This window comes from Poecile atricapillus, chromosome 12 (assembly GCF_030490865.1).
Source record: "Poecile atricapillus isolate bPoeAtr1 chromosome 12, bPoeAtr1.hap1, whole genome shotgun sequence".
In the NCBI taxonomy this organism is placed as follows: Eukaryota; Metazoa; Chordata; class Aves; order Passeriformes; family Paridae; genus Poecile; species Poecile atricapillus.
Window position 1 is genome coordinate 8,269,998 of NC_081260.1, and position 27,867 is coordinate 8,297,864.

A 27,867-nucleotide genomic window follows, 5' to 3' on the forward strand; every position below is an offset into this window, starting at 1 on the left:
TTGTTCATTTTCTAAACTTTGCCATCTGCTGGAAAGCCTTTTAGTGACATTATAATTTAGTCCAGTTGGAGCTCAGTTAAGAGTTTTCTGACTAGTCTATTATCAGGTATTCACCGAATAAAAACCTGCATGCCAAATCCTGGTCAGTTTTGTTGCTCAGTTTTTAAACAAGCATGTGGAATCACTATACTGTGTTATGCTGGGAGATTGTTTTAATTGTTGTGGGTTTAGTTTTTATGTAGCTAACTGTCCTAGTTTAGGGCAAATTAGGGAGGAAAACTCCAAAGGGGGATTTCCCCAGGGAAATGCCCCCTCCCCACCAACTGGTCCGGGAAAGGAAAAAAAAGTTCCTTGGAGAGGAGTGGAAAAAGCTGTTTATTTAACAGAAATTGAATAATACTAAATAATAAAACCTCTCGCTATTCGATGGGATGACAAGTCTAGGAAGAAAAGTCCTTTTCATGTGGTGTAGCTCGGCTCACTCAGGTTCTTATCAGTCCTTTCGGCGCTGGAAAGTGCCGAGGCCCAGGCCCCGGTGGGCCACAGGCGTGAGCTCCTGGGGTTTGGCTGGGTGTTCAGTCCAGAGCAGGTTTGCACAGATCCAAAAAAAAAAGAAAGAAACAAAGGTCCTGGGAACTCCTCTGCCTCAGCTAGCAAAAACTAACTAAAAGCCAGAGAGAAGCTCTGTCCCGCTGTCTGTCTGTGCTGCAGACACCACAGTCCAGGAGCGAGATGTGTGGGAGTGATGTTTTTCTTTAACACAAACTGTGCGCTTCTTCTTCCCCCTGCTCTGGCTCTCAGAGCCAGTCTTAAAAGTGCAGAACTTAATATATAACATAAACCAGATGACTGGGGATACCAGTATCATAGTCACCCCAGAACACAAACCAAGACATTTGTGGCAACTGACACCTTTCAGCTTCCCGAATGTTTACGACACCAGCTGTCATGCATTTTTGAATTCCGTTGTCATTTATCCCAGCAGGATGTATAATGTAGAGACAGGTGAGGGATGATACAGGAAAAGGCAGAAAAGAAGCTGCCCCATGTGAAGATGCCACCTGTATACAGATGTAGACTTGATGTTCCCTTGTAGTTAGATGTTTGGGGTCTGTGTGGAGCAATTCCCAGCGCAGGCAGCTGTGAGGTGTTGGATGTCCCAAACTGCCTTGGTTCAGCTCGTACAGTATGGAGTTGATTAAACAAACAGTTGCAGCTTTCCACCTACATCTGGGCAAGTGCACAGTAACTGCTCACACTGGGCTGATGTGTGCTTCAAGCTGCCTCTCTCTCACTGCCCTGTGTGATGGGAAAATTTTGGATTTAGCACACCTCTGTCAGGGTGTACATCTGAGCTGTTACTGAAGCTCTGCTGCATCTTGAAGTCAGTGTAACTGAAGATTTTGATATTTTTTTTCTGGTGTAATAGGGTATATTGTATAGTAGTGAAAAATGATGCCCTCATGCCCTGCAGGACTAAAACTGTGATAAAAATTGTCTTTAACTTGGCCTTTTGAAAGGTCAGTCAGTCCTTTAAAACCACAGAAGCACTATATATATATATATATATATATATATATATATATATATAACAGTTTCTGGTTTTAGGAAACAATAAGGAAGTTAAAGCCATAGAAACTTGACTCTTATGAATGTAGTCAGGAACCTACAATATTACTTCGTGGATCTTTTTAGTTTTAGCTGAACTTTTTGATGGGAGCAAGTTGAAAGAGCAGTGACTTCTGTGATAATACTTTTTGACTTGGAGTCCATAACAGCATGTACACAGAATTCTCCTAAACTTTAAAAACTTATCCATACAAGCCTTTGTTGTTTCCTTGATACTTCATGGCAGAAAGAAAGATAAATTAATTTCAGGCATCATGTCTACACAGTGTAACATCATTGTGGCATAATGATGAACTAGATTAATTTGGAAGAATCCAGTGTGATAGAATATTTCTCTGGGTATTTGTCAAGGAGTAGAAAAAATATTTTCATTTCTTTCTTCTAAAAAGTCATGAATTTATAGGAGTGTTGGCATTTAGAACTTTATTCTTGTGAGCTTTCTTTTCTTGAAAGAGATTTTGTCATGGTGAGTCAGTGAGGAATTTGAGTTTTCATCTGCTATGTATACAAGGCTGACAGACCCAACTGAGGAACCAGCAATAGTGAAACCCCCAGGAGGTTCAGCCCGTGGTCACTGGGCAGGTACACATTAGCTCTGTGTCTTAACAGGTACTCACAGTGACTGCAGAGTCCCTGAGCAGCATCTCGAGACCATGTCAGTCCTTTGTGTGTGCTCTGTATCATGTAGCCAGAATAAGAAATTAAATAAGGATTTGTCTAGAAATTTTAAGGATTCCTAGAAACATTCTGTAAAGGCTTCTTTTGATTTAAACAACTGGTGGGGTTTTTTTGGAAAAACAAGGGCCCAAGAACCTTACCAGCAATACCAGTATGGTTTGATTTTTAATTGTGGGTATGGTTTCCACAATATATGTGTGCACATAAAAATACTCTTAATGTAGTTGAAGCCATTAAATAAGGAGAACATATAGACAGCTTATTTTAGGAGCTGCTGGCTGTCTAAAATAGAGACTTAATTGTCTTACATAGCCAACGTAGGTTGCCTTTCCTGATGAGCTTTTCTAAATGCTTAATTTATATATGGGCTCTTATTTGTCTTAAAAGGAATGGTATTCTTTTCAAACTAAAATAACTGTCTAAAATAAAGTAGCAGATTTTTCTTTCTTCCTATTAAGTTACATCTCTGATTTCAGGGAGAAGAAATACTTTCTGGCATACTCCACTTTCATGGAGTAAAAAAATAAATAAATTGATTCAAGAGCCAAAATGCCAGAGCCAAAATGCCAGATCAGTATTTTATTTGTCCCACCTGGAATGCTGTTGCTGTTACCTGCGGCACTGTGCTAATAAAATCAGCTGAGAACTTCAGAGATGTACTTCTGTGCCACACAACAAGTGTGTATTTCTTTTTTTATCCTGTGACTACCATTTGGTAACATAATGTGCAGGAAGTATAAATGTTGTTCTTTCCCTTTCTGTCTCTCAAATGTAAGGGAGGGTTCAGGAAAAAACACGTCATTCACAGTTGTTTTGTTTCCTGGAAATTCTTCCAATCTGACCCTAAAAAAGAACAATATAAAGAAATGCTTTTTGCTTGCATTCAAGTGATTTGATGTTGCATTTAAATTACTCCTTGAAATCTCCATTTAAATTGACAAGATTCTGCTGGTCATAAATAAACTCGGAAGGATGACCTCGCGGTTGTATTGGGCTGTCTGATGGCTTATGTTAACAGCTAGGAGGATTGTATTCATAATAATTTCTACTTTCTGAAGTAGAGCATGCTCTGCTTTTCTGGCTTAAAAATTAATTGCATGTCGTGACTTGGAAGCTGTTAGTTTTCTCTGGTCTCTGCCAAACCAAGCTACGAGAGCTGATTTTTATTAGGAAAATACTGGTGGTCTGCTTAAGTGCTCCTTAATTTCTTCCTCTTGAAGTTACTGAATGAAAAAGTAAAAGTCTGAACTAACTTCACTGCTCAGTAACCTAGCAATGGAACTATAAATAGTGTCTTTTTTTTCTTCTGAAACCCTGGCACCAAGTGTCTCTTGCTGTTGTCTTTTCTTCGCTGCTCCCTAAAATCCAGTGAGTTGGCCACTTATTGATTTAAGGAGGTTTTGAATTAATTGAAGAACAATATCTGGGCCTTTAGGGCTGAGTTCATTGACAAAGAGCCATTTCTTTGTTAAATACGTCTTCAAAGGTAATTCTGCTAATTCTCATTTGCCCAGTGAAAAAATTCCAGAATCTCAGGGTTACATTTACTGAGGTAAATGAAGAGCTGGTAGGATTTAAGTCTATTGCCTACCATCTGAAAGTAGTGCCAAGGTACTGTTTCTCAGAAGAGGGTAATAGTTCATAAAATAAGATCTTTAGCCTACTTTTCATATGTCTACTGATGAATTTGAAGAATTGTTTAGATGCCAGAAAGTTATTGTTTGATTTAACTGTGTTCAATATCAGAAACTAGTTTAAAAAAATTGACTACAATAGAACAAGCTAAAAAAATAATGGAGAATTAATTTTTTAAGTTGTATTACATTTATCAGTTCTGTTTGATTAATCTTTTGGGAGCTACATTTCTACATGGTAGGCTGAGCCCACTGAGAGGCTGTCACAAAAAAGAAGATTTTTAAAAGTCAGGGATCTTGGATTCTAGTCTCAGTTCTTTCACTGACTCACTGTGTCAGCCTCCTAAATTGCATGAGTCACTTAATGTCTCTGTCTTGTTCGCACTTCCTATAAAAGTGAGTATTACTTCATGTCCAGTGTTTGACAGCTTCCTTTGTATCTCCTCCTTCTGTGTCATGTTTAAGCCCCCAAAGCAACTTCCAGCAATGTACAAAACTGTATCCAGTTTTATCTAAACTCTTTATCCAGCCTGTAGATGTGACTGTCCCCAAAAAGGAGCTTTAGCTTGTAATTTCATTGTTAGTGTTTGCTGTTAAATAACAATGAGTAAAATAATAGGAATTTAATTAATTTAATGCCACCATTCATCTGCATCAAAATCCTTCTTTACTATTTTTGATGCTTATATGCTATCAAACTTTTAAAAATTATCTTTTTTATTCAGTCACAAGGATTTTGAAGCATTTCTAAACAGAGTAATGAAACTCCACTACTACATCTTATTTCCCCAATTTGTGTTCTACTGTTTGTTACCCATATGCCACATCACATATAAGAGCCCTAGGTTCTTAAAGACTGAAGCTGACTTTTTTTTTTAAGGCATTTTTATGTCCTGCAGAAGTTCAGATGGAGAACACTATGATGTATTTCATTTTGATTCACCTGCATATACTATCATTACAGGTTGTTCTAAGAGCTTCTCTAGTGGTGTTTTATGGAAAACAAGATGTAGTCTTAAGGAACATAAATATGTAAGGAATATAATTTTTTTTGAATCATCATGCTGTTTGTCACAGCAACTCAAAATACTTCAAACAATTCCCTTTTCTTTTTATACTTTCAGTGTCTTTAAAGTGTTTGCAAGCTTTTCTATACCCCACATCCTCCACAAGGAGGAGTGGTCCTTGGAAAATGAAGTTACTGATAAGCATTTCCTGTAGCCAGATAAACCTCAGTTGAAAAAAAAGGATTCATTTCTGACTTTACTTGCTTCACTTTTAACATGGACCAGACTAAATGGGGAAAAACTAATGCCTTTTTATTGGCCAGCTAGAATTCCCCTTGCTTGACACTGCCTCTTTTCAACTCTCTAAATGGAATGTACTTCCATTTAGTCAACAGCAATATATATAATCTGTTTCTGGGCATGAAGGAACAGATGGCCTGGGAAACGATTTTACAATTATTGGGATTTTCTTTAAAAGTAGTTTTGAACTCCACCTAATTTTTCAACTTCTTTTGCTGATTATTTCCACTTACCCTTTCTTCATTCTGTGGAGTTAAATTGTTTTAAAAATTTGGACTTAAAATTTTTTAAACTTGGTATTTAATATGCCAGATTTTGTTCCTTTTCCTAACAGAAGAATTGACAGAAAAATACAGCATTGAATAAGCCTGTAAAATCATATTCTATGGCTATAAAAGTACAGATATGTACAGATTCACCTGTTCCAATTAAGACTGTTGATTACCCACAGTTACATGGTGGTTTTTTTGTTATGAGTTCAGACCAGTGACAAGCTTTTGCGGAAAGCAAGCATTGCCTTATCTTGTTTTCTGCTCAATGGGAGTTGGTCACCGAGAGGCACATAGCAAGTGCAGTGACGTGTCAGGAGAGGCCCAGGTCTGAATTTCCATCCATAGATGTTTGTAGAGTGTGTGAATTGTATGGTAAGGGCTAAACTGCTGTCTGTAGAAACTGATTCTCTTTCTTCCCAGAACAGGGATGCCAAAAGTAAAAGCTCATGCAAGGATTTTTATCCTTGCTGACTAGGTGTTGACATCTGCTGACACTTCTGAGAGTGTGTCAGTCTATCAAGCGTTGAAAGCTGAAATTTTTATAACATGGAAGCTGCCCTTGAGGAACTGCTGGGCACCATCTCGTTCCATTGGCATCATGAGAACAGTCATAGATGGTTTTTTATGTGCTACCCACAGAGATGAAGTTCAAACTCAAGGATAATGGCTGAGTTCTGAAGGGAAGCATCTCTAATGCTATGTATCTCCTGCTAATCAGGCATTGAGAAATGCAAAAATGAAAGCAGTTCATCTGTGAAGTGACTTTACAAAGCTCTGGTGTGCTTTTAGGCTTTGCAAAGGTATCTGGACGTTACTGTAGGGTTCGGGCCATGGTAGCAATAATAGAATGATTGAGAAGATGACTGGTATTCTAACTGTAATATAGAACACAATAAAACAAATCTTGTTTCTTGAAGTAGTATGTGATGTCCAAACTCATTAGAAAAAGGTTACAAAGTTTTAAGGTAGTTCTTCTGAAACTGGCACCTGATAGAATTTTTGTTTCATAAATTTTCTTAGGAGACAGTATTTCACGTGAAGCTAATCCGTAGATGTTCTCTTGTTGGCATTTCCCTCCATTAGGTTTTATTCCAGTTCTTGATTGTCAGTATGAAGTACAAATTTCTCTAGGTAAATTTGGGTTTTACTTATGAAACAGAGGCAAAGCAATTTGAAAGACCAAATGGGTCTGAAGACAGGGAGGAATAAAATCACAGCAATACTCTTTGTAGTCAGAGTGGTGTCAGAGGCTGTTACCCAAATCTCTGGTCTTATTCTGCCAGCTTTCTCACCTCCAGCAGCAGGAGTTTTGAGACAGGATCTGTGCATCAGTGTATGTAGCCTTGGAGCTGTCGAGGATAAATTTTCCAGCATGCTGTACAGATGGAATAGCACCTGGCAGTTCAGCAGGAGTTAATTATAATTGAAATTGCACTATCATTTGATAGCGATGTTTTAGTTGTCATGAGGTGGTTACATGAAGACAAGGTGTTAGTGTCAGTGTCATTTACTGAAGAATGGAGTAGGCCAGCTGAGCTTGATGCTCAGCATGTGCTGGTCACTGCATGACACTGCTCTCACTGAAACCAAACCACTTGGCTGCCTCTGTGTGCCTGAGGCTTTTACACCTTTGTGTGCCTTCCTGGTCCCACTGTTCACCTGAAGGTTTCATATCTCAGCTTTTTATCAGTGCTTAAATTTGTCATGATTTGGCTCATCGTGTTTCAAATTATGAGTTCAGTTTAAGTGGGGTACCTGAGCTAGGGTGTCTTGAACAGGGCCCAGAGTTGATGATCCTGATGGGGCTCTTTCAGTTTAGGATATTCTATGATTCTCTGAGACATGACTTACACGAGCATGGGATGAGATTTGTTTCTCTGCAACTTAAAGAATGCTAAATTACAGGTGGTTTATCATCTATCAGTGCCAATGCAGCAGATCTTTGATGAGTGGGCATTTGCTGGAGACTTCTACTGCTACCTTTGTGGGGATCAGGCTTACACCCACAACACACAGACAACTTTTGCCTCAAAAAGTTGAAATTTACAGTAGATTTTGGCAGCTATAGGAATTGAAATTCAAAGACAAACTTCCAGTACCAAGCTGTGCAAAAAAGGGAAAAAATACCCCAACCTTTTGAAGGCTTTAAATTCTTGCAATATGGGAAGTGGTTTTCTTGGTAAGATGGATGCATAAATTTTGAGAAACAGATTTGAAGTAATATTAGCAGTATCTGTGCATAATAGTTGTTTGTAGGGATAACTGAATTTGTTGTTTGCTGATGAAATAATGCTTGTATGTCTGAGTGTTTCTCCGTAGTGTTCACATAGATTGGTTGTATGACAGAGATGCAGCAGACTTCGGGGAAATGAGCCATCTGCAAATAAGCAAGCCTGTAGTAGCAATGTGGTTTAGGATTAGGGTTTAGGTTAGGAAGATGATTAGGGTTTCCAAGCATAATTTTTTCTATTTAAAAAGGGGTAAAATGTTGTGTGTATACAGGAACTTAAAAAATAAAATTCGGAAGAGCTTTAAAGTACAACGATCCCATCTCTGACTCAAAATAACTAAGCTATAAATAACTGGATTCCCAGAGAGTATTCTAGGAAGGTACCCCAGGACATTTACTGTGACCATATTCTTGTATTCATTCATTTTTCCATCTGCTGTTGGTAATGACTTATTACTAGGTAGACTTAAAACTAGATGGACTTTTGGTCTGAGCTGTCCTTGTGTTCTGATTGTCCTCCCTTGACATATGTATATTTACTAATTTTCTGTTGCATTCCAGGGCCACAGGATCATGTCCAGGGAGGCTGCAGTTACTGGTGGCTGACATGGGACTCAATGAGATGGGCTTCTGCTTGGTTAAGCTCAGGAAACCATTTATTCAACACAGGAGCAAACTCAGCTTAAATCCAGAGGCAAAGAGCCCAGAGCAGAGGCAGGGTGGGGGTTTTATCGGGAAGGACCAGGGTGGAGTTTAAGGTTGGGGACTAATAAGGACATAGCAAGGGAGAAACCCCAGGGGCACAGAACCAATCAGAACACCCTGGGCTGCCACCCCCACAAGGGGTCCAGGCGTGGGGCAGCTCCTACTGGGCTCACAGGGCACATCCCCCAAGGCAGAGGGATGGAATTTATTCTTCCTAGGCTTTAAAGCCACCCCTCTCACTTCAACAATGCTTATCTGAAACTAAATCTTCACCTCCCTGGGCAGAAATATCACGATTTTCCCCACCATGTTGGTGTATTTGAAAGTTGAATTAGGTTATTGGTATTTTGGGATGGTTTTGGTATGCTTGTGGCTATAGGAGTTTTCTCTGATGTTGCTCTGAACACCAGAGAGCAGAGGATGGTAACTGCCTGGTTCCAGCAGTTTCAAAGCTAGCCTGGAAAATCACATCAGCATTACCCAGTTATGATACATCTTCAGCGGAAGTCATTAGCTAGATATCATAGGCCTTATGCTTTAAATCTCTTTAGTGTTCCTAGTTCTTCACAGATCTGTGTAGAAAAGGTCTTTGGAGTCTGAATTTCAATACTATGTTGTGTTCTGTAATATCTGCAACAAAAACTTTGCCTTCCCCCCAACTCCAGAAAAATGTAGGTTCTACTTTAACTCTTCAATGTATGGTATGAGTTCTTGATGGGAAACTATTTCTGGTTATACATATGATGTTTTCCTTTAGTTAAACTTTACATGGGTTTTTTTTCTCATGTGTCCTGTGGTCTGCTTTAATGAAGTTCTGTTACTATTTATACAAAACAATTCTGGTGCAGAGCCTGCAGCCCTTATTCTAATACCATGGCTGTAATTATATTGTGGCTGTGATCATACCGTGGCTGTGATTAGCAGTGGGCAGCCACTGGCTCTAGGCCAGGTAAAACAATTAAGAACAGTCTAACTGTTAGATGAAACAACGAGGCATGTGAAGAGCTTGGTAGTATTTCAGGAGGTCTCTTAAATTCTCTTTACTTATCCAAAAACTCAGTTAGCAGATTGCTGTTGTTGTTGGGGATAAGCATGTTTGTATTCACATTAAAGCTTAAGAGAATAAAAGATTAGGACACCATCTTCACTTTAACCCTCCCTTTGCCAATTGAACTGGCTCTTAACCAAACTTAAGCAAGTAGTTTTTTTACAGATGTTCTTATTCATGGCACTGCTTGCTGTGTGTTTCCAGGCATGCTGGCCTGTGCTCAGGCAGCTTCCCTTGGTGTGGATTTTAGCCCACTAGGTGCGTTTGTCTGTAGAATAGTACATCACCCATGGATTAGCTGTTTGCAAGCTTCCCTGTTACTAATCATGACATCTGCTTTGCAGAATCTCCAAGTCCTGTAGGTTTACAGGTCTGTAAAGCCCTTGGATGTTTTCACCTTTTTATATTCACCTTTGCTAGTAAGCATGAATATTAGTCTTTTTTAGAGAATATTTTGCTTGTTTGTATTTTTTTTTCACTAAATAATTAAGTTCTACAATTTGATTACTATATTGTTTGATCACTGCAAGTTATAGAACTTCACACTCCACTTTGTGTTGAGAAGTTTAATCCTTTTTGAAAGAGGTTACAAGTTGCAAGTGGAACTATTGCTTTTGTAAGTTTTTTTCAAAAGCTTTCTACTGGTGTTGAATTAAGATTGTCACAATAGCAAAACCAGCTCAGGACAGAATGACCCTCAGAACGTATCTGATTGGCCAGCCAAGAACCAAAACAAATGTCTAACATAAAAACTGGGAATGTTGATCAGTGTTACATTGGTGATTGGATTATCAAACTGGTCATCATTTCATCAGGATTTCTTTTCTGTCCTTAATACTCTTCAGATTAGGTCCTTGATATTTAAAAAAAAAAAAAAAATCCATTGAAATTCTGTTTTGTCTCCAACAGTGCCCTTAAAGATAGTCGTTTCCCCCCAATGACGAGGGATGAGTTGCCACGGCTTTTCTGCTCAGTGTCTCTACTCACTAACTTTGAAGATGTGTGTGACTACATGGATTGGGAGGTAAGAATGTCAGATATCTTTTATGAAAATGAACATCTATAGCTGAAGTCACACTGTTTAAATTATCTGCATATATTAGTGTAGCTGTCACTGTTTTGAACTCTGTACAGATGGTTATGGGCATAGATTCAAATGACATTTTTTTGATAAAACTGTCATTAGCTCAAGAGTCTGAGCCATGCAAATGGAATAAAGTTGTGGTTTTGCCCACAAAGGCACTCGGAGTTGTCTACACAGTTGTCTTTATGTCTAGGATTCCATCAAGGAAGGTGTTGTCTGAGCAAGGGTGTCCTGAGGCCTTGTTTGCAGCATCTACCTGGTAGATCAATCCATTGACTCTGGAAAGAGGTGTTCCATTATGGAAGTTAAGAGTCTGATATATGCTTCTGGAAACAAGCACTGCAAAAAATTGCAATCCCGTAACAAGCTGCTTCATTTAGCTTAGTAGAGACATTCATCTTCCCCCAAACTTTGTTTACTTTCAGAGTGTCCTGCATATACCTCACAAAGCCTTCATACAGTGAGGCCATGTAAATTATTGTTCTCACACTGTTTATACATGGGGCTGAATCTATTCTAATTGCCTGGTTCTAGGAAACCTGCATGCATCCTCTTGAACAGCAGCATAAAAGAGATTAAGAAGCAAATGCTGATGTGTGTATGACAGTGTATACTGATAGACATGTTAGTCTGTAATGTTCTTTTTCCCAAATTATTTGTCATTAGGTGCTTGAAAAAAACAAAGTACTTGACTTAAGATGAACGCATCTTAGTCATCATGTTGCATTCCTCTTTGAATCTACTTCTGAGTGGACAAAAGAAAAATTTTGAAATTTTCATAGAATAGCAGACATAATGCCAGAGACACCACAAAAACTACAGTATTTCCCTTTAATAATAATTTAGCCTGACTAAATGTTTATAAATTCTTTGGAGAAAAAGAGCCTTTCTGTTGTATATAGACATAAAAAATGTATATTATTAGAAACTGCACTTGTTAGAATCATAAGAGGCCGCATTGTCTCCAAAGGAGGGTATGAGCAGTAACCTCATTATTACGAATTTTACAGTAGTTGAAAATTGACAAAGACGTGTTTCCTGTTCACCTCATAGTAACAAGCACTTCTTACCTTCTGATATGTAATTCTGAATTGAGATGTATTGAGTAACCGCTCAGACTGTGCACCGAGTCTTCACAGAAGTATGGCGAATGTTGTTTATTTCTATCTTTAGCACACTTTTATAGGGTCCGACAGGGTCCGCAGGCTTAGCAAGTTACTGTTGGTTAATACATATTGTTGACATTCTTTCCTCAGTACACAAGGCTATTGTTTTTCTTTATTCTCGCTGCTTCCGGAGAGTTTCAAGGACACTGCCTTTAATATTGTCACTTATACCAAAGTCTGGCTTGTGCAGACGGGCTTTTACTAAAATATCATGCTTTTATTCTGTCAAAATGTTCTGCTGTAATTCCCCCTTTCTCTTTTTGCACAAGCCAGGCTTTAGACGGGATTCGTTTTACACTTCTACAGATACAAGATAACATACAGCTTAAAACAACTATCTCTATTAATGCCATAAGTAAAATTCATCCCCCTTCCAGCACAAGAGACTTCAACCATCCAGTAATGCCCCAATTGGCTAACCAACTTCCAGTGGGGTCACTATCTTCTTTCAGGGCATGTAACCCACTCTGTAGCTGCTTTAGTTGTTTGTGGATTGAAACTGAATGATCAGTAAGGTTCAAACAGCGCATACCTTCAAACTCTTCACAACTATGTCCATGTGCTAAGAGCAAGAAGTCAATTGCAGCTTGATTTTGCAATACGGCATGGCGTACACCACTCATATCAGCTGAAAGTTCACTTAACATTCTTGATGTTAAGTTCAGTTCTTTCCTGGTCCAACAAGCTAGCTTTTTTAGAGTTGACAAGCCTTTAGCAGCAGCTGCTCCTGGAGTAAAAAGGAGGCTAGCCATATTATACCACGACTACAGAAGTCTGGGTCTCTAACATCATCACATTGTAATTCATTCAGGCTTTGCTTTGACTGTTTGATATTTTTTATTTTATCAGCTATATTCAGTAATTGGTGTAAGTTTGGATGGAACAAAGTAAGTTTTCCAAGGTAACAGGGTCCTCCATGTGGGCTAGCATGGATTCCATTCCATGCCTATCTCCACACATTAAGAATATTGCACTAGGTAATCGCCTTGGTGATTGTCCTGTGAGTTCACACTGTGAATAAAAGGCTTTACTTTCGGTGTTCGTGATAAGATCAACTGTAGGGTTAACTGTAGCCCAGTGTTGCATCACTTTGTTGGAGTGGCTTTTTGTTGGGGGCTCAAACATTATCCATCCACCTGAGGTATTGGTGGAACCTAACAAGTCCAATTCTTCTGGGGGCCCTATGGTAACATTAAGTACTTCAATGATTTTTGCTTGCCAGCAGGCTTCAAGTTGTCTTGATGTGAAGCCAAGGGTGCAATTGCACTCTTGTAACATTGTCAATTGATTCAGTTGAGTTTCATTGCTAACTAAACCTTTAAATGCTTGAGGATCCCATTCAGGGACTCCTATGAGACAGGTGTGAAAAGGATCTCCAGGTGTGGCTAGGCTTAGACACATTGATTTTTGGCCTGTCAAGTGTGCTAGAGTAACCCCTATGTTCTGTCACTTTTGGATGTTAGCAGACAGTTGGTCAGGACTGTACACAGCACAATTAATATAAGCAGTTTGTTACACACAAATGACACCATACTTTCAGAATCACATCTGATCAGGCTTTCGTAATTTGTTGAATGAATTCCTTTAAGGTTTAAAGTTAAATGAACTTTCAAATATGCTCACTCTAACTCTTGAAGGGGGAATACTTATACTTTATACTAATATCTTCTCTAAAATTATCAATAACCTACAAATAACAATTATCACACAAGCTAAACTTTTTTCTTAAACTATAACTACTGTTAACACACTGGTGCTCTGGTATTTATGCAATCTAAGCGTGAAAGCAATTTGCTTAAAGGGTAAAAATACAGTTACAATAACAAAAATACAGTCAAATGGAGTTGCTATACTCCTGTAGATCTTCTACAAAATTCTTCTCACAGACTATGATTTAACGTGATTCAGTCTTGGAATGTCTGCTGCTCCTGTGATGTCAGCTGGCAGCCAATCAGTGACTGACTGAGGGCATTGATGTCCGGGTTGTTCTTCGCATCTTTCTGAATCTTAAAACAGAAAATAACTGAAAAAAAATTGGTAGAGACACAACATCATAATAACAACATAACATTTCTGTTGGCAAACTGGCTGTGTAGTTTTCAGACACAACTGTGTCCTGGCAGCTCCACTTCTGATCTTGTCTGGAGTTCTAAGGTTGTATGGTGACTTCTCTGTTCACTGGATCTCATGTTTTCAGAGGCAGACAGTCTGGTCAGATGAACAGGTGACCTTTCTGAACATGTCAACAAAACATAGGCACTTCTCTCCTTGAAATTAATAAATTATTTTGACTTAGCTGTGGTACACTTAATTGTAAATTCAGCTTATATGATCTTTCTAAATCTTTGATGCAAATATTTCATCATTGTGGTCCAAATTTCTAATGCACATATTACACTAAACAAATGCTTTTAGGGCATCAATTCCCCCCGTTTTTGTTTTTTTTTTTTTTTTAATAAAAAATGAGATGTACTTCTGTCATGCATATCAATATCAACACAAAATCATATACACAATGAATAAGCAAAAACTTAGAGCAGTTAAAAATCAATCAAATAATAACCATTATTAACAACACGCATGATATAAAATTACTATTAACTACTAAAACACTGCACTAGCATCCCATAGTTTGCAAACAAACAACAAAATCAATGAAGGATTGGATAACCACCTCCAGAAATGATTCTCCAAACCCACATCAAAATTGATCCAGCTGTCATATTAATTGGATCAAATTGCTAAGTCAAAAAGTGGCTCAAATACTGATTTGGTGCAAAAAACATCTGAATCTGTTGGCACACATTCTGTCCAGGTAAAGTCAAGGCTTGGCCAGGGCCTTAGGCTTTAAACTGGAAAGTTTCATAAACAGGAAGATCTAAAGCATTGCAATTGTATGTAATTATAGCAGAGAACTTTTTGGCTAGACTTGAGCATTAGCTCTTCCTTAAAACACCTTGAAAGAGGTCTTTTTCCCAAAGTTGCTGTTCTTCAGTAAAGTAAAATCTGCAGATTTGTACATGCTGTCTTGATACAAAAGGCCTTTAGTCTGTGTGCACCAGTTTAAATAGTAGCTTAAATAGTTGTAGTCAATAGTGTTGACTGAAAGGTGGATTTTCATTGTTGACAAAGTGGGTATATTCAAGAGTTGTGGAAGTTCTTTCCTGCCTGCAAGTGCAGTGACACCAGTGGCTCTCAGATTCTGTTCTGAAGAACTGAGAAGAATGTCTGGATCTCAATGTTATTCTCTTTGGACAATATTCAGCGATTCCATGTATGTAAGTTAATGATTATGCTTAACATGAAGTAGACAACAAACCTCCTGAGGAGTCTTCTACCTCTGTTGTTAAATCAGAATGTAGTATTAAGATGCTATTAAAGATGGTCAGAAAGAAGCCAGCGTATTTGCTGCAAATGTGGGGCTGAAAAGCTGTAGAATTCAGCTAATACTAAATGGGATCAGCTTCAAGAAGATAACAGTAGTCATTTAATCTGAAGGTTTCAGTTTCCAAAAACATTTGTGTACAGCTGTTTCCATAGTATTAGGTAAATAAAGGGGAAAGTTACTGTTCTGTGTTATCATAAGAAATACTGTGCAAGTTCTAGGCCAGCATCTTTGTTGGAAAAAGTTTCTAGGTTGCTGCAGAGATTGAGCTGACAAACCCTAAGTTAGTACAAGGGCTGTCCCTAACCCAGAGCAGGGTGTCACAGTGCTGCTGGCATGTGAGCAAAGGCTGTGCAGAAGGTCTGGGATGCAGGAGAACACAGAAAGTGAGTGGGCGTAAGGAACAGACAGATGCTTGTTCCTGACACCAAGGGGATGTTGCACTGCTCTGGCTCTGGAGAATTCCACGTGGATTCTCTGTAACAGTCTCTTTGTTACCTCCTTTAATGTATTTCTGAACAACTATTTTACAGTTAATTAATCTTAAGCTAATTGGTGGTGATTGCATGAAAATTGCCACAGATTTCAGTGCAGTAGATGTAACTGAACAGAACCATTATTGGACGATAATTTCCTCCACAGTGGAGTTCACAGAAACTTGAGTGTCAACAAGGCCTGATGTTAAGGTGCTTATCCAAATTCCTTGTGGATGGTCTAATGAGAATAATGTTATTTCTTCCTCTCAGTATGGTTGGAGAGTCAGTCCAGGAGGAACAAATTGATGAACTGTGTTCGGAGCCTGGGGGCAGAACAGCCCATCAGGAGAGCTGCTTCAGTTTTGGTGTCAGAGGGGCCTTTGGAACCATTTTTTCTTAGATATATATAGAGAGAGGTATTCTGGGCAGTTATCTGGTAAGTGCCATAGGCACTTGACAAAACAATAAGTGTGGCATGTACATATTTTCTCTCATTCCAAGGTGTATGGGAATAAAGAATTCATTAAAAAATAATATGTATAAATTAATATTAAAATGTTCAAATACACAACAAAGTCTGAAGTTTTGTAAAGGTTATTTCTGAAGTAAAATAATGTATCTTAATGCAATCCTTAGATGTAATGAAAGGTCTGTTAATTTAATTAATATTGTCATGGAACCTAATTTTATGTAGCCTCTGACCACTTACACAACTGATCAGAAAGTTTCCAAGTACTGCTTATATAGGACACAGTATTTCATTCTCTAAAACCCATTAGAAATATTTCTATTGATAGAGATTTTTTGCCTAAGTCTCTCTCCTTATCTTGCTTTCTTCTCCCAATAGCAACAATTTAAATATATTCCTATCCACATGGGATGCTGAAGCAGCAGTTTTGTGGTCCCTTTTCAGCTCCAGAGGATACCTGTAGGCAGTCATTTCCTTAATAAATGGTAATAAGTGAGACAGAACTCCAGCTCCATCTGCACAAGATTGGTTTGTTTTTCTAAGCTTCACAGACAAATGTTGTTTTACAGAATGCTGCCTGTAGTGTATCAGTATTTTTAGTCTGAGAAGCAGAACCCTGAGGCTGTGTAGGAAGGTGTGTACTGCTCCTGATAGCAGGGCACTTAATGCCTTCCACATACCCAGTCCATACCTCCCATCTTGGAGAGTGCTATTTTGGGAAATCTCACAGAAGTTTGCATCAGTTGAACACCAGTCTCTTGAGGAAGTTAAAATAAATTCCACACTGTGCCCATGCCAGTCTTGGTATGGATCATTTTTACTTTGCTTGTGTGTGGCTTCCATTTATTTAACTCAAGTCTAGTAGCTGAAGTTTAACAATGAAAAGCTGTTTATGCTGCTCAGCTACGCTGTTGGAATTCATGCTCCACACGATGTTACGAAATTTTCCTCTGCTGTACATCCCTTTTTTCTACAGGCATGGGCCTAAAAGTCCATTATAATGGTTAATGGGGAAGATCCAGGGCAGTGATGCAACTTCACTGTTGCATCATACTTTATACATCACTAGTGCTCCTGGTTAGTGGCTCATGAATATTACATGGGCACTATTATGCAAAACACTTGTGTAGCATTTAGAGTCTTATATTCTGCAGGATTTAAAGGTATGCAAACCCTGGAAATATTTAATCTTTGTACTGAATATGCACAGTTACAAAATCACCAGCTACAGAAAGTTACTGGTTTTGACATATACTCTGTAGTTTTTTTTCAGCTTCTAACATAATTTCATTTTACATTCAGGCCTTTGGGCTCATAATTATATATTCTGAGTATACAGATTTGATCCTGTAGTGATTATATATATCCATGTAATGAAAGTTGGGGTTTAGGAGTGTTTGGTAATGAAATAACATGCTAAAAGTTTCAGTGAAAGAAATTTCTTAGTCACAAAGTTACATTTTTCCCATTTATGAACAATATCAGATTCATAGGGAAAAATGGTTGTGGTCATGGCCAGCCACAAAAGACTGTTCCTCCCATTTCCACTGCTTATATCATATATAATAAGAATGAAAAGTTTAAAAATTAAACTCTTAATATAAGCAAATATGTTAATTAAAGAAGTACTAGAGCTTTGTAAGTATTCCTTTTTTTTTTTTTTTACTGCCCTGCAGTTATGGTAAAATAAGTAAATTGTCACTCGAGAAACTGTTACAGCATTTTTTGATTAAATTTCTGTCCACAACCATGTGCCATACCAAACAACATGATACCCTTTTAAAACATTAACTCTTCATCTTCATTGTGCAGTGTTGGGACGTTTGGATTCAAATGGAAATAACATCTTGGTTATGTGGGCATAAATATGTCCATCTAATAAATCTTTGTGTTTGTGCACAGAATTCAAAAGCAACTGAAAATCTTCTGGCAATGGAGTATCTTTTATGGCCTGATCCCAGTGCAGGTACTCTCCACAGAATGACTGTAACCTGAAAACAGGGACTTAAACAATGCCCTGGAAAGGCCTCTTTGTTTGTTTTTTTGCAATATTTTTGTCATTTGGATTTTTATCTGCACCCAGCTCCTTGGTATTAGTAATTTTGGTTTCCATGCTGCCATTTTGTCACGTTACAGTTCTTAGTAGCATAGAAATAGGAGTTTGAGGCTGAGTACTTCGTAATATTTTCATTTCCTCCTCATATGTGAGCAGAAATTTTGAAGGCTCCAGACTCAAGTCTGTAGTGTGATGAATCTTTGATCATTCAGTTGCTGCTTTGAACAAAATTAATGCTCTCAATTGAAGCCTCTTTTAGATTGGGCACAGCTATTTTACCTCAGATTATAGCTGGTGACCAGGTGATTTTATTAGCAACAACAATGGTAACAGAGGAGACAGAACAACTTCAGCTCCTCAGCTGGATTTCTTCCAGCCCAGGAATAAAGCTGCATGGTGGGGTGCAGAGGAACATCCTGCGCACCTGTGCTGCTGCTGAGCTTATGTGGCTGTAGGTGAACACCTCTCAAAAAAATGACACCCACTGCAGTGCCACCTTCTGAGACTGTGTGAAATGCTGTTAACCACTGAACAAACAGTTCACATTTTAGGCTTTACCATGTCAAAAAGCTGTTGTATCTTTTCTCTGGTACTAATGAAGCTGCCAATCTCTTGCAGGTGGGTGTACATGGCATTAGAATAGAATTCATCAACGAGAAAGGATCAAAGCGCACGGCCACCTACTTACCAGAGGTTGCAAAGGAGCAAGGTTGTTGTTGCACTTTATTTCATATGATCTGGTGAAGAATTTAAACATATATATAACATATATATAACATATATAAAGCTAAAATGCAATATTTGACTTTGCACTGATGTCAGATGATGGAGCAATATTTAATTGTAAGAAGACTCTTATATAAAATGCCAATTACATGCCTGTGTCAGTCTTCTATGGGGATTCAGTAAACTGTAGCTGTTTGTTAAGCCAGTCATAAATGCAGTGTAGCTATAGGAAAATAAAATGTGTAGGGGTGGTACAGTGCTGTCAGCCAGTCTCACGGTAGTTAAAACCTTCCAGTTTTTGTGTGGCTGCTAGGCTGGGATATGAGGGAGATGCAGAAACTCTGTTAAGCATTGGGATGGCTGAACAATTAGGATGGAGTTGGTTCATTTTTAATATAATTCAGCTATGAGATGAAAAATATATGTTGTTTATAGAGTGAGCTGTGTGTGTAAAGAAATCCTAAATTTCTTGTGGTATTTCCTTCAGCTGTTTGGAAGTAGGGAGTAACGTTTTTATTTATCCCAAATGCCAGCAGAGCCATTGCGCTCTCAGCAGCACCACACACTGTACTGTGCTTTTGCTACATCTGTTCCTATTGCTTAATTTCTCACTAATTCATGCTGCTGTAAATTTCAACAGGTTGGGACCACATTCAAACCATAGATTCCTTGCTGAGGAAAGGAGGCTACAAAGCTCCAATTACTAATGAATTCAGGAAAACAATAAAGCTAACCAGGTATGTGCTGGGATACTGCGCATAGCCCTGTTGTAATGCTGGGAGGTGCTCCTTCCTGGTAAGTGCTCCTGCAGATGGTAATGGTGAACTCTCTCAAATGATTGCTTTGTTTCCACAAGAGCAGTACAGACCTAGGAGAAGCCTTGCACAGGGCACTAAGGAGTAAGAGGTGGCTGTTCAATACCAGGCCATGATATGTCAGGGTACTGCATATTTGGGTTGATAACTCTGCATGTTTGCAGCAGTGTTTCAGCTCTGGCTTTTCACAGAAGGTTTTTTGTCTGTAGTGGTTGTTCAGGACTGTGGTTAACAGGGATTACTTACTCATGTTAGATTTATTTGGGCAGATGGTGTGTGGTAGGGCTGCTGGTATATTGTCATGGAGGCCCCTCAGATCCGTAATCTGCTGGGTCCTCAGAGAAACCTTTAGATTATGCCCTGTGGAGTACAGGTTTCCCTAATCTTAAGGTGTGAGACACGCAAGCCATGCAGTGCTTTGACAGCCAGTGTACTAGTGAAACTATGTCAGGGTATTCCCAGGAGTGGAGACAAGAATTTAATATTTCATACTAGTTTAGTTTGATTTTGCTAATTTAATAAAACGTGTTCTTGAGGGCTCCTTAGTGTGTGGCAGCCAAAGCATTTCAGAATTAGCAGCAGATACTCTGCCCATAATATTGTTGTTAGGTGGTGAAGGGTAGAGGAGTCTGTATGAATGTCTGTAGAAATGGCTTTAAAGTTATTTATTCGTATAAGCCTGCAGTGTAAAATGACTGCTGAACTCCAGTTAGTCATGCATGGAGAAATAGGATTTTTAAAAATCTTAGGTTATAAGGAAGTTTTGACCATTTGTCTTCTTCAAAGAGAAAAAGACTTTGGGTCTTAATTAGCGTTTCAAATTCTGCATTCTTAAAGGAACCTAACTACTGTGGAATAGCTCTGAGTAAAGGAAACATTTTATTCTGAAGGTTAAATTAGGGAGGAAGGATTTACAGAAGCCAGCTAAATTTCCAAGTCCAAGACCCCAGTCTCCCTTTAATTTGTTTCAGCTGTACACCTTGTTATATTATTTTCAAAAACAATATTCAAAAACAGAATCTGGAGATAGCTGAGGGCAAGAGTAATAATGCTGTAGATAATTTCTGTACACCTCAGTAAGTAAGGATTGTATTTTTCCATTAAACAAAAATTACATATAGCACACATTTTCGTCCTGCTACATGATTTTGCTTGGAGCCATGACATGGAGCACAAAACAAAACAAAAAAACCTAAAGTTCACCCTCACTCCCCCCCAAAACCCCACAAAAAGCTTTATATTTAGTGTAATTAAACTCACAATAATAAAACTGCTACTAAAATCAATTGCCTGATAAGTGACATAAGTGAACCATAATTTTTTTAATGTTCAGAAAAAGGGGTTTTTTGACTGCCTGTTTTACTTGCCTGAAATCTCAGGTTCTGCTGACAGACAGTATTATTAAAGTACTGTTTTCCAGCACTAGACAACCTGGTTTAGAACCTCATTTTAATAATTTCTTGTCATACATGCAAATATCTATTGAAGGAGTGAATAAGGGCTTTAAACTTCTTTTTCAAGTCTTCTGAATTAAAATGAACATCCTGTGTGTAACGAAAGCTTTGAGCTGATCATGAGTCTGTCACTCCCTTCAGGTTCACACCCAGCAGTTCTGGCCATGTTTTGAAAGAGAGAGCTAAAAAGTTGTGACACTGAGGGTAGGTAGCAGTCAGATGGGTCTGGAATGCAGAGGGTCAGCAGCTGAGGATTCTCTGCCATCTGCAGAGCTGTGTGGGGGCTGTGCAGCTGCCCCTGATTGTGCACAGCCAAATGTTACCTGCAGAGACCCTCATTGTTTCCATTGGAGTGGGAATTCCACTCACTGGGTGCCATGTACTGTTCCTACGGATTCGACAAGAGCTGCTGCTTTCTCAGCAAGGCCCAGTAGCCACTGGTACCTTGTGTTCCTCATTGTCAGACAATGCTGATGCAGATGTTGTCAGGATATTTGTTGTCAGGACTTGGATTCTGCTTTTAGTTACACAGAGCTGGGCGATGTTCTTGTGGGACTATTTTTCATTATTTTTCAACTGAGTTGGGAGTCAGGAGAGGTCCCAGGTCAAGTGGAAGCTGGCAAATGTTGTTCTATTTGAAAGAAGGAAGATCTTTGTATTACAGGCCTGCCAGTCTCACTTCAGTGCCTGGTAAAATTAGTTTGGTGTCTCTCTATAAGGAGGACATCAAATTATAGAGTGTGATGAGAGAAAAGTGACCATAAATGGTGAAAGGCCTCAGGGGCAAGACTCAGGAGGAGTAGCTGATGTCACATGTTTCATTCAGTTTGGAGAGGGCTGAGAAAGACCTTATTGGGGTCTACAGGTTCCCGGGGGGGGCAGTAGAACAGAGCTGCTTATCTCCTCTTTCAGGTGACCAGCAGTAGAGCATGAGGAAAGGGAATGAAGCTGCCTCAGGGGGAGTTCAGACTGGACATTAGGAAAATATTCTTTACTGAGAAGGTAGTCAGGCACTAGAACAAGCTGTCCAGAGTCATGACATCAAGCCTGTTGGAGACCAAGGGCTGTCGCAACAATGCTTTTAACCATATGGTTTATTTTTAGGTCGTTGCATGAGGAGTAGAGTTTGACTTGATGTTCCTGACAGGTCCCTTCCAACTGGAGATATTCTGTGGCTCTAGTTAATTAAGAATGTAACTACATTTAATGTTGCTGGGATAATTTTAGAAGCAGAATTTGGCAGACAGTTGATACTGATTGTTTAAAAACAGCCCAAAAATCTGTAGTGCTTATTTATGGTTTTTCCTACTAAGTTTTGTAGCGAGTTGGCTGAAGATACAGGGCATTATCTATTCCCTCTACTTCAACCAACATATAAGGCAACCATTTTTAGCAATTCTGTTTGCTTAGAGTGTTTTTTCATATGCAATTATGTTGTGATTTGTCATATGATTCAGAAAATGACCCTGACAATTGTGGTAGTTCCCTTGTGCAGCTGAAAGTCTTATTCCCGGCATCAGAAGTACAGAGCTCTTACCACTAAACAAACCAGCAGTGCAGCATTTCTGGTGCTACTTGCAGCTTCTGGGAACAGTTCCTGAATTGGCCTCTCTGCTCTTTGCCAGGTACCGCAGTGAGAAGATGACGATGAGCTACACAGAGTACCTTGCCCATCGTCAACATCATCACTTCCAGAATGGTATTGGGCACCCCCTTCCACCATACAACCATTATTCCTGACACTGAGCCGCATGACCAGTCACTGGACCTCTCTGCAGACCTCTTCCCAGGAGACCCTGCCCCTTCTTGGTCTAGCTATCTCTATTACTGTACCATTTTATGATGATAGTTTCCGTTGCCATGTTGAGGCTCCTTAGTTGGTTCAGCTAATCATGGCAACGGGAGGGAAAACTGCATTACTGCAAAGATCCCATACCTTTTTATTATTGAGTCACTGCAGATTTTTTTGCAGCATATACCCTTTTTTATGAAAATTTAAATTTCTACTTCATTAACATTGAATTATATCAATCAAGGCTTTCTGTAGCTGTGGATGGAAGGAAGAGGTTAAGGATTGCAGTTAGGGAATCTTAGCAAAAGGCATTCATGGCTTTTGCATTAATGGGTGTGATAGGGAATGAAACATATCAGATGCAGGTATTGAAGTAGACAATGAATTGTGTTTTCATAACATTCTTAATGACGTGTGTACAATATCTCACCTTCACAGTAAAGATTCCATGTAGCTCTCTACAGGATCTCCAGATCCAGCACAAACAGCTGGAACACCAAGGCTGACATACAGAATGCTTTTTTTGAGATGAAGACAAGTAACTCACGTACAGCAAGAAGTGAAGTTAACATGGCAGCATTTTCAGAATCAAGTGGCCGAAATGATAGGGCACAATCCAATACAAGACCCCTTTGTGTCCCATCCTGTGCTGGGAATCACGGGCAGCACAGGCCTGTCAGGAGTAGTCATGAGATGCATTTGTAATGAGATGATGTCTTTCTGATTACTCAAATTAGGAGTGTGTGTCCTAAATTGTCTTCTTCCAATTAGGATTGTGTCCTAAAAACAGACTGTGAGTAGCAGATGTCATTAGGAAGAAAATGGATTTAGATTTTAGTGCCTTTGACTATAACATAATTGTATACTTATATATAAAATTCATAGAAAACATGTACTCCAGACATTCTAGCAAACCCTGTTGAGGCTGCTCTGGCATCAGGGTTTTGGACACTTCTTTCTCTTTAAATTGAGATTATTTTTTTTTAATTATTATTATTAGCAAACTTATTTTGGAAAAGAGAAATCCCTGTTTTGTTCTTTCATCTGCTCTTATCTTACTGAGTTTTATCAAGTCATGAATAGTTGGATCAAGTTAACTTTTGTTTAATAAAAGAAAAAGGACTGTTGGGAGAGAGCCAAGGACAAGTATGCCATAATGTTACATGTTTTCATCTACTGCAGGAATAGTGCTTGAGAGCTGTTAGTACTGTGTAATAATTCTGATACCCCTCCACATAGGAGAAGAAAGAAGATAGATTGGAACTTTTTTCTGCTGTAAAAATAGGATTTAGTGAAAGGTATGTGTGGTCTATTTGCAAGGCCAGTCAATGGAAGGAGCTCACTCCTTCCTCCTGTGCCTGCAGAATTCCCACTTCTGCTTGTGGCAGCACAGGCTACCTGTTACAGAAAAGACCTTCCTAATCTGCGTGAGTAAACCACAGTAAGCAGAAATTCCAGTTACTTTGAATAGTGAATGTCTGTAAATACATAGATATATAAAAATAAAATAGATAAAATTCAGTTGTTTTAAAAAAAAATTTGATTAACTGTAAAATGTTTCAATAGGGTTTCAAAGTCAGACGAAGTCAGATCTGCCACTTAATTTCTATGGAGGTTCTTGTGGAAGGTCTTTGCTATTCCTTCATCCACAGCATTTATGTCCAAATATTACCATTTTCAGTTGCGATGCCTTAATTTTTAAGTGGAGGGCCTGAAATTTCAGGAGCCAGGAGATACCAGCCAGAAACTGCAAAAATCAATAGATGTTTATACAGAGGCTATTTTGGATGATAATGTTGTCTTGTTTCTACTTGGGGAACACTTTTAGATGAATTAGTCTTCAAGTGGAAATGTGAACAAGTGGTTACCTGATGGAGTTGTGTTGGTTTTTTTTCTTGCCCTTATAGGGAACCTGAGCACAAACTGAATCATTCTGTTGTGAAAAAAAGTCATCCAACCCCATCTTTATGTCATCTCGTTACAGCTCGCTCGTGCTTCTGCATGAGCTCATTGCTAGAAGTTTTTTAAAAAGATCTATTATATATAAAAATATATATGTACTGAAAGGTGCTAATCAACCTCAAGAAGGTCACGTGACTGGTCATGCGGATCTAAAATCATATCAGATTTTTTAAAAAATCTTCGATATATGCAGATATTATACAGAATTTCTTACCAGTGTAATAATGATATACTGATGAATAAACAATCCTGCAGGATTTTAAGGACAAGGTCAGCAATACTTCCCACAATGGCTTGGGGGAAAAAAGGATAGTTTTGTCTCCTTTTTGTATACAGCATAATGCACAATGCATTTTTGTCTATCTCTTAGTAGCTGTTGCTTAAAAATACAGTTCAAGGGTGTTATACAAACTGTAAAGGTGTGCTTTTGAACCGAGCTCCTGCCAGACCCTTCTGGACCAGAGTTTTGTATCACTAATTAAAAAACTGTTACAGAGTCTGTGGTCAATCAGATTGTTTGATTTTTTTTATTTTTTTTTTTTAACATTGGAATGATCAGTCTACCTACAGTGTTTCTAGGGCACCTACCTCCTCAGCACACTCTGTTGAACAGCTGCAGATTGTTTCTCTGTAATTGTGGGATTCTTTGTACCAATCCTGCAGCTCCCTGTGACATGCAATGGCACTGCATAGGTCTGTTTGCTTAAAGCTGATCAGCAGTTGCTCTCACAAATGTCATTCCTTTGTAATTACATTTAGCAGCTTTTAGCTGTACTGTTGGGGCTAGCTACAGATTTGCTTTTCATTTGGGGTACTTTATAGAAATTAAGGTACAACCAAGTAGTTTATTTGACTGTTTTTTAAGTTGAAATGCTGATTTTTTTTGATTTTTTTTTTATGAGCACTACTCAGTTTGCCTTATTCCATTGAAGAGATTGTTGGGTTATTTTTTTTTCATTCTCTTGCCTAATGTTCCTAAAAACTCTGTGCTGTAAACTGAGTTAGATAACCAAACCATAGATTTGACACAAAGCTGTTACTTGGTGATGCTTCAAGTGTCCTTCCTTCTGCCATCCCAGCGGATGCTGCTCTGGCAGGGGTGGATGTTCCGGTCCTGACCTCAGCCCCACTCTGGAACCAAGGTGGGCACACCTGGCACACCTGGAGTTTATATATGGACCTTTACTTGTCTTCAACTGTGCGGGTTTTTAAAACTGTTGTCTGGAGTAGGTTACATCTCTTATGTGTGTCAGATCGAACCAAAGAAGCCTCCAGCCATGCCCAAATGCTGCTCCTAAAGCCTGCCTTCCAGTCCTTACAAAATCCCTGCAGGATTAAATGTGTTAACTTTTTTATTTTTGTACAGTTTCTAACTGATTTTTGCTAGTGATGTTAATTGAATTAAGTTTATTTGGGGAGTCTGAGTATCTCCTCCATTTAAATAAACTGGTGACTTTCATTTTATGTTAAAAAAAAGAAAAAGTTAAAAAAAAAGAGAGAAATCCAAAGTGTGCCTCTCAGATTTAAGAGTTTCTGGTTACATTTATTCTTAAGACCAGCAATGATTCTTTATATACAAAGATATGTTTTCCTCATTTTTTTTTACTGTTAAGAAAAAAAAAAAATAAAAAAGAAAATCCTCTTTCTTTGCTCTGGACTCAGTAATTGCGCTGGTACATAAACGCACTGAGAAAACAAACTTTTGTTTGAAACTTTTGTAACAACTTATGACTGTTTTTGTATAAAAAATATCTTCTTTTAAAGATATTTGGATCTAGTTTCTAAGTTATTTTAGTGTTTTATAAGTTACCAAAAAAAAAAATCAAACTTACTTCAAATTGTTCACCAGCATCTTGAGTTACCTTCAATGCCATGGTGAGACACAGTGGGCTTAGAGCTACCTGGAGTAGCTTGTAAGGCCTCAGTATTTTCCTTCCTTCCTTAGCAACTCAATTGATTACAGTAATATCACAGATTACCTGAACCCCCTTCCTTTATAACTAGATCCTTCTTCCTTCCACATTGAATTGCTATTAGTGTGAAGAAACTGTGGAAATGGGCATTTTCATATAACTATGGCTTAAAAAGAGAAAAATGAGGAAAAAGAAAAATGCTAGAAGGTTATCTGTGGGTCTGTGAGATATGGCTGTGGAAAGATATTGTAGTAGTTTTAACACTATTGTTATTACCTTTCAAATCATTTACCCAATAAAATAAGGAAAAATAATCACTATTTCTTTTTATGTTTCTCTGCTTGTGTGGCTTGGTTAATGTTTTTATTGAAGCATTTGTACCTGGGCAGAAGGTCAAAGGCTAATGGTGTGTTAGAAACATTTTCCTGTCTTACACTTTTGCCTGCTGTAGGAACAAACTGGGGACAGGTACATGCAACTTTCACTAAACACTCCCAGTGAAATCACCATTTATATCAGCTACATCAGTTATTTATCTCAGTATTTTTATCAGTATAAATACTCATAAATTTCCAGTTCCATTTTGTACTTCTTATGTCTAACTTTACACATGGAATTCTGTCCAAGCCTGAGCTCCCTCCTGTGAGAGGCAGAAGTGATCTCAATCTTCTGAAGCAGTACTTCTTTGCAGAACCAGTTACACTGGTGTCAGCAACACAGCACGGGTACCCCTTTACAGCCAGATTGTTCAACAGAACATTGTGCCAATATGTATTGAAGGATCTCTGTCAAAGCAACACTACAGCTGCTGCCAAATTGAGTTGGAGAACTTCGGTCCCTCAGCCAAATTCTTGGTGCGCTGAGAGACACTTTCTCCTGAGTCTGAGTTAAAGGGAGCACTTTTCCACTGTAGGATAATTCCTGAGATAAAGCATTCCATCTCCCTGGAACTCAGCTCTGAGTTTAGAAGGGCTTTTCTTGTCTCATGCTGTAATAATAGCTCTGCTATCTGTAGATGCAAAGTCTTTGAAAGCAAAGCAGTAGAATCTATGTCATCTCTGGATGT

The 27,867-nt window shown here is 38.6% G+C and overlaps 2 protein-coding genes across 4 annotated transcripts in view; both read left to right on the top strand.

The window, feature by feature from the left end:
• The window catches only part of AMMECR1 (AMMECR nuclear protein 1), a 95,025-nt gene extending 67,904 nt beyond the window's left edge, over nucleotides 1-27,121 (top strand). For 2 of the 3 annotated variants that reach the window (XM_058848257.1, XM_058848256.1), the window contains 4 exons: nucleotides 10,413-10,527; nucleotides 18,758-18,848; nucleotides 19,506-19,602; nucleotides 22,760-27,121. In XM_058848257.1, the coding sequence (XP_058704240.1) occupies nucleotides 10,413-10,527; nucleotides 18,758-18,848; nucleotides 19,506-19,602; nucleotides 22,760-22,874 (418 nt within the window). In that variant the 3' untranslated portion in view covers nucleotides 22,875-27,121. Of the gene's footprint in view, nucleotides 1-8,311; nucleotides 9,762-9,857; nucleotides 9,874-10,412; nucleotides 10,528-18,757; nucleotides 18,849-19,505; nucleotides 19,603-22,759 lie in introns of those variants that run through there. The other variant, XR_009278596.1, reaches the window with a different exon arrangement.
• The window catches only part of ACSL4 (acyl-CoA synthetase long chain family member 4), a 166,885-nt gene that overhangs the window by 35,103 nt on the left and 103,915 nt on the right, over nucleotides 1-27,867 (top strand). The window lies entirely within an intron of this gene.